Consider the following 7,496-nt stretch of genomic DNA (forward strand, 5'->3'; position numbering starts at 1 on the left):
ATCACCACTCAGGGCACAAGATCATGTACAGGCAGTTCGACACCAATCTCTATATAGTCCTGTCCTACTGACATGTCCCTATTTCACCCATCGCTGGAAGAGCCATGTTCTGTGGATTAAAAAACCCAAATTAATTCGGCATCATTAATTACATATCACCTTAGAAAACTTTTAACCCTTTTACTCTCGTATGTAAACAAAGCAGTGTGCACAAAGTCTTAACACTATTCCTCTAAGTTATAAAAGAAATAACATTTCTGAATGTTAATTTTGTTGGATATCTACTATTTGCCTGGCACTGTGTGAAGAGTTTTACGTGCATTATCATATTGAACCCTTAAAAAGAAAGAGAACCTTAACCTTAACCTTGCTATTGTTCCCATTTTACAGAAGAAGAAAGCTTTTGAGAAATTATTTGCCTAAGATCATAAAACTTGTAAATAACAGCAGCAATATAGCTTACTAAGGTAGTACTCATATATTTTCTCCCATTAAAAAAAGGCTGAGGATCTGTTCCCGTAAAAAGTTGTTAGATGTTCCTGAGAATTGGAACCAAGTGGGTCTGCAGATCTGGCCACCAGAACAGAGTTCTCAACCTCTTCTTGGACACAAAGTGTTTAAATGGTTACTCTGCTCAGCCAATCACTCAGCTATCCCCAAGCCATCTTCTGCCTTAGGGGAAGAAGATGAACAAAATTTCAAGACTTAAATAAAAGTTTAATATAATTTTGCTAAGAAAATCAAACTTTATCTTCAATGCTCATGATTCTGGAATAATTTCATGGAAAGAAAGATAAAGTTTTGACATAACTTGGAAGACAGGGTAATTTTTATAAACACAATGAATTACATGTAAGTTTGGCTAGGCAGTTTTGGAGGCTCGACAAGCAGCCTAAGATTCCAAAAAAACCCCAAGAAACCCCAGCAATCTGGTGGTCTCATAATTTCCCATTATCAAAACTACTCTCCCATAAATCTGAATCCAATCCAAGAATTATGTCAATAGCTGGTTGTTTCAGATTAGGCTTCTGATATAGTAAGAGAACTATGTAAGGTGCCAATATGCTTAAAAAATATTCTAAACATGTTCAGGTCAGATGAAGTTAACAGTATTTAATGCTACAAGCATGGAATAGTCTTGTGCCTGAGATCCAGCATCCTGGATACAGTATGTGTAAGTAGGTACTGTACTCTATCTCCCCCCTGCTGGCAGACCCTTGTCACTAAAAACGATGAGCTTCTTTGAGACTATATGAGACTATATCACACATCCTCAGCAAGTATCTCCGGGGCTGGAAAGCAGTTAAGATCCAACCATGAGAGAAACTGGAAAGAGTAAGGGAATAAAAAAATTTTCATTATTCCAAAACCCATCTCATTTCCCAAAGTGCTGCGTAGGTGCCGACTTTCTTAAAGAGCCCTGCAAAATCTTGCTTCTCCAAAAAATACACCCATTTGGAACTGAGACGAGGTGAGGTCAACGACTGGTATTATCAACAACCATAGCTGACTCGGGTTCGCTCCTAATCTCGTGCGGGCCAACCCTCACCACGAGGGTGAAAACAGGAGAGATGGAGGAAGGGAATGAAGCAGAGAAAAGGAGAAAGGGGAGAGACCTCCGGGCCACACTTCTTTCCAGTATCGACAAAAAGAGAAGCCGCATACTGACCTAAATCATCTCTCAAAGGCGCTTTATAAATTGCGGGGACAAAGGGAGGGGGTGGCGGGTGGCCTGGGAATCCTGCAGACACCCTACCCTCTGACCCGCCCCCCTCCCCCTCCAGCACAAGGGAAGGAAGACAGAAAACAGAGCTTCAACTCGGCCATTGGCGAGAAGCCCCCCCCCCGCTTCCCGATCGCCCATCCATCGGCCCCCCAGAGAAAAAATACGCGTAAACACCGCACCCACCCCCCGGGGCGGACACTCCCGGCCCGAGGTTCCCAGCACCCGAGGCCGGGGCATTTACTTAGTTAGATTTTTCTTGCTTACTCATTTCCCTCAAGCACCCAACCCCCCGTTCCCACTCCAAAACCCCGCTCAACCGCCTACCCCCACGGCTTCGGCCCCCAACAGAAGCCGGCGCCCCCGGGCCGTCCCGGTCACTAACCTGCTGCTGTAAGGGCATTTCCGAAACCAGCCTGGCTCCGGGGGAGGTGGGGGGGCCGCTGGAGAGGGGGCCCGGAGGGCCGAGCAGACCGGCGGCGCCGGGCGAGGGCGGGCGCCCGTGGCGGGGGCGAGGGAGCGCAGGGGGCGGGTGGCCGCGCCGGGGGCGGGTGCGAGGGCGCCGGGACCGTCCCAGGCCAGGGAGCCGGCGAGCAGGAGGAAGTGGGTGCCCCCCTCTCCCCCTCCAGCGCCCCCTCCCGCCGCCGCCTCCTCCCCAGTCACAGGCGCGTCCTCCGCGCACGTGTGCGAAACGTCACCGGCGGGTCCCGGGGAGAGGGACAGACCCAGGCGGCGGGACGGGAGCACGGCTGCCCCCGCCCTCCGTCGCCGCGGGGCGGGGAGGGGGACAGGGCGGGGAAGGAAGGGGCAAAGGGAGAGGCGGGTCAAGGGCAGGCCCGGGGCCGGCGCGAAAGGCCCGGGCGCTCGGGCCACGCGGGCGCCGCGGCTGCGGCCGCCGGGATGCGCCCAGGCCGGGGCGCCTGCCGCGAGCCCCTCACCCCCAGACAGCCCACGCCCCAGCTCGCCCCGGCTTCCAGCCCCACCTTCCCCGCCACCTCTCTCCGCCTCCCCCGGCCCCTTTGTTGCCGGGGGTTGCAGATCCCAAAATGTGTCAAGCGCGGCATGGCAGAGCCCCTGCGCCCCGAGCACGCCTTAGGGACCCCCGGCAGCCGACGGGCCTCCGAGGCCGGCGAGGGGCGATCACCCCAACAGCCCCCCCCGGTTTCCAGCCCCCGGAGTCCCCCACTCCCCAGTTCACTACTCCCTCCCCCACCCCCTTCTCCATCCGGGGCGTGACCCCTTCCTACGCCCGAGAAAGAGGAAGCTTCGAGTTGAAGGGGAGGGGAGGGTGGGGGTAGGGAAAAGTGCAGGAAAAGAAGGGGGGGCCGCGAAAAGTTTCGGAGTGTCGGAAGTGGTCCGCGCCAAGGCAAGCCCCCTGCCCCGCGCGCCTGGCGGAGCCCCCCGGCCCTCCGGGCGCAGGGGGTGAGGGGGAGCGCCCAAGTCTAACAATAAAGCCCAGCCCGAGGGGCAGCCGCCGAGGCCCACGACGCTCGGCCCCGCGCCGTCCCGGGGCGGCCCGCAGCGCGCCCACCACCCCGCGCCGTGCGAGCCCACCTCCCGCCCGGGCTGGGGACGGTGGGAACGGGAGGGCATTACCGGAGGGCCGCCGCCGCCGCCGCTGCCGCCGCGTCCCAGCGCTGGTGGCTGCTGCAGCAGCCCGGCTCTGCTGGAGGGTCCGTGCGGCGTGGTGTAGAGGAGGCTGCCGGCGGTCTGCTCCGCGCCGGGGGCACTGGGGAGGAGGGGGCCGGCGGCGACGGCGCCGCTTTGGAGGGAGGAGGAACAGGAGGTGGTGGAAGTGTTCGTGGTGAGGATCTGGATGTACGCGCCCGGGGCTGCGGCGGCGGCGGCGGCGGCGGCGGGGAAGCCGGGGCTGGCTAGCAGTGCCCTTTTGTCCATGGAGGCTGCAGCGGCGGCGGCGACAGCCGCCCCCTCCCCACCCCCGGCGGTCACCAGGTACTGCTCCAGGGCGGGCTGGATCCCCTTTCTCATCTCTCGCTCCTGCTCTTTTTATTGCTATGGTATTTTAATGTATTGTTTTCAATTTCTTTATTATTTGCAGTCGGAGTTTCCAAGTCTCTCCTCCTTCTCTCCTCCCCGCCCGGCGCCTCCGAGCCCCTTCTCTCTCTTTTCTTATTATTTTTCCGCACCGCACGGGCCCCGGGGGCCAAAAATAACCGGGGCTCTGGAGAGAGGAGGGTCCCGGCCGCACGGATATCGGGCCCCGAGGGGGGATGGAGGCGTCGGGGGCGGCCGATGCAACGGATTGCGAGGCGGCGGCGGCAGCCCGGGTGCTGCGGCCGGCAGCTGAAAAATGGCTCCAGGAAGCTGCTGCTGACAATGAATGAAGGGATACGGTTTACGCGCCAAGGTCCTCCCGCGAAACTCAGATTTCCCGCCGGCTTTTCAAACCATATTTGCATATCCCCGCCCTTCAACCCGCCGAGGACCGTTCCCACAGCCCATTGGGCCTCTGCCTCCTTACTTAAGTCCCAATCGTGGCGCAGGGCCGCGACTTGCCGGTTTCCATTGGCTACCGTGCATCATGGTTACCGGGGCGACAGGGCCTCTATTTGCATAGGCCTCCTTGATTGGCTGAGGGAGAGCAGGGTTCTTAGGAGGTGGGGCAAAGCCCTTCCTTCTCTCCCACGGAAGACCACGCCTTGTCCAAGCTCCGCCCGGTCCCCGCCCGCACGCCGGGCGGGGGCTGCTGACCTGGGCAGGCGCTCAGCGCCCCGCGGACTCAGTGTCCGTCTAGCCTGGAGCGCAAGTTTCGCTTTTAGAAATTGTCAAGGTGACCAAGGGGACACTTGCGGGAATTCACTTTCCTTTGGCCAGTCAGTGTGATAGATGTACACGAGCTGCAGATTCTCCCACATGTGCTCCAAAGGCAAGCTGGACCATGCGGACGATGCCTGGCGGGTGGGAACTGAGCCCTTTAAATCGTGGGTTTCTCTTTTCCTGAAATCCAACCAATGCCGCGGCGAGAGCTGATCCCGAGGCCCAGGCTGATAGACAGAAGCATGTGGGCAGACGGGATCGTGGGGGCAGAAGGTTCGACTGACGCGATTGCGGGCACCACTTTAGTTAGCATTCCAGATCATTCCTGGTAGCTTCATTATTAGCCTGGATGGGGTTTAAGTAAAAATGAACTCTGGAACGTTTGGGGTGAAAGCTCACCACGAGTATTGGCAGCGCCCCCCCCCCCCCCCCACTGGCCAGAAGCACCCAGGGCAGTTAATCAGGGCTAACTTAGGACTGATCTGCGGGTTTCTAATCCGCCAAACAGTAATCCGAAGAAGTACACGCTTCCCACGATGACGTCTTGCTCCCAGCAAACGCCGCACGCCCAGGCACCAGCGCTTTACAGTCTCGGTTTCCTACCAAGTTCTCCGGCTGAAAGCAAACGCGACGATCCAGACTCATTCCAAAACATTTTAAACGACTTTTTTTTTTTTTTCTTCAGTAAACCAGAAATTGTCACCAGAAGTCTATTAAATTATTGTCAAATCGACTTCTGTATTGATGCAACTCTGTTCATGGGTCTTAAAAAAATTGATTGCTTCTGTGAGACTGAACAGGAAAAGGAATGTGGGGAAAGGTGTACGTGTCAGTCGTCATTTACAATTCCGGTCACCGAGAATTGTACAAAATAGCCGCTAAGCGGGTGTTCATAGGGTGATGAGGATTGCGATTCTTCATGCCCTGCTGCAAAACTTTATTATTATTGTTATTAATAATGATTTCCAAAGAATTCCTATACTCAGTATTACGAAAGGCCTGGCCAGATCTGTCAGTTGAGGCTCGGACTCCCTAATACTTCAGTCCTGTTAACCTAGTGTGAAACAGGACGAGCTAAAAGTACTGTTAAACCTGGCACCAGGCTCAGGAATGTTTTGGTCTTATATGCAAGCTGGTTGGGGACGCATGGCCTAGTCCCCAAACACTCTATCATAAAACTGACACTCTCTTTAGGGCAGATTAGGTGGTATTCGGAGGGCATCAGTTCTAGTTGGACTAGAGGCATACTGTATAAGCAGTTTCCTTGATCTTGTTCCATCGATGCTACTTTCCACCGTGGGTCACTACTGAGAACCCTCCTACCGTTAACTCCTTGGATATTACCACCCTTAGAACATCACGGGCAGCATGGTTTTGGTGGTGACCATGAGGGTTGTGCCCGAGTCGTGAGAGACCTGCATTTTTAAGATTAGAGACAAGCCCAGGATTTGGAACTGTGTACAAAATCCCGGCTAGATCTCCCCGCGAGTGATTTACATTAAGATGAATATGACCGTCACATACTTATTCTACTTTAGCCAAGTTATATTTTCAATGTAGGGTATTTGGTAGAAAGCAAATGTTTTGACATTTTATGTCTTCTGACAGAAAGTAAGATGCTAAAATTTGAGGTAGGCTATTGATTTGTGGAGAGGCAGCATGTTCTAGTAGAAAGATAATGGGTTTTGAGCCACTTGCTAGTTATATAACTTTAATCTTTAAAAGCCTGCTTTCTCATACATTCAGTGGGAAGTCATATTGCAATGCCCATATTACAAGGTCATGATGAAAAGGGGCAATAATAAATGTAAAGTGCCGGGCATATAGCATAGCAGGTGCTCAATAAGTGGTAGCTATTTATGATTCTGTTTATTCGTGTGATTGTGCTTTGTAGCTCTGCGTAGTCCAATCTGACTCCCAGCCTCAAATCTTCCCAACTGCCCGTGGATGTCCACTTGCTATGGCAGCTTAGCTTTGTCCCAGAGTAGGAACACAGTGATGTCCTGGTTAGTAGGGATTCTAGAAAACTGACTCAGAAGTGCAGGGTAATGAAGTCCTCGATCCTGCTCATCCCACTCCCATCTAATCTGTTAGTGGCTCCTGGCTGGTTCCTGACTCCGAGCCTTCCTGTCCTTCCCTGGAAGGTTAGACTGATCTAGCCCTAGAGCCAGATTGCTCTTGCCAATGACCACCCCCTTTCTCTTGCTATGACAGTGGCCCAGGCAGCTAGTTGTTACAAAATGGGCCTGTATAGTTAGAGTGGTGGCCCCTCAAAAAAACATGTCCTTGTCCTTATCCCTAGAACCTATAGTGTGAACTTTTGTGGAAAAAGGATCTTTGCAGATGTAATTAAGTCGAGGATCTTAAGACAAGATCCTTCTGAATTACCTAGGTGAGCCCTAAATCCAATGAAAAATATCCTTATAAGAGACACCCGAGGAAAGACACAGAGGAGAGGCTTCGTTGAAGATGCAGGCAGGGTTTGGAGTGAGCAGCTGAAAGTCAAGAAATGCCAACAGCCACCAGAAGCCAGAAGAGGCACGGAGTAGAATCTTCCATAAAGCCTCTGGAGGGAGCAGAGCCCTGCCAACACCTAGATTTAGGACTTCTGGCCTCTAGACCTGTGATAGAATAAATTTCTGTTGTTTTGAGCTACCCACTTTGCGGTAATTTATTGTGGCAGCCCTGGGGGACTAATTCAGTCTGCTGGCCTGCCTACCTGAATCTCAAACCTCTTCGCTGCTACTCACCTTGTTTTGTGCTGTTGCTAAGAGACCATTCCTTGCTGGGTGCCAATGACACTGATTGTCAGCCCGGGCTAGAGCCCCTGTTGAAGACTTTTCAAAGCATGACTTGTTGCAGACTTACCTAAGGAGTTCGTAAAAATGCAGATTCCTGAGCTCTCCCCAGTCCTAACAAGCCGGAATCCTTTGAGGCGGAGCCCAAGCATCTTATTTAACAAGTCCCTGCAGGTTAATTTCTTCAAGCACTAAAG

General features: G+C 53.5%; 1 protein-coding gene across 4 annotated transcripts in view; it reads right to left on the reverse strand.

The window, feature by feature from the left end:
- E2F3 (E2F transcription factor 3) overlaps positions 1-3,788 on the reverse strand; it is a 77,191-nt gene extending 73,403 nt beyond the window's left edge. For 3 of the 4 annotated variants that reach the window (XM_064597106.1, XM_064597105.1, XM_064597107.1), the window contains exon 1: positions 3,320-3,788. In XM_064597106.1, the coding sequence (XP_064453176.1) occupies positions 3,320-3,712 (393 nt within the window). In that variant the 5' untranslated portion in view covers positions 3,713-3,788. Of the gene's footprint in view, positions 1-2,108; positions 2,440-3,319 lie in introns of those variants that run through there. The other variant, XM_064597109.1, reaches the window with a different exon arrangement.
- Between the last annotated feature and the right edge of the window lie 3,708 nt (positions 3,789-7,496).

The sequence above is a fragment of the Mirounga angustirostris genome, unplaced genomic scaffold (assembly GCF_029215605.1).
Source record: "Mirounga angustirostris isolate CCGP_5_RB_7025 unplaced genomic scaffold, mMirAng1.0.hap1 SCAF_8, whole genome shotgun sequence".
Taxonomy (NCBI): Eukaryota; Metazoa; Chordata; class Mammalia; order Carnivora; family Phocidae; genus Mirounga; species Mirounga angustirostris.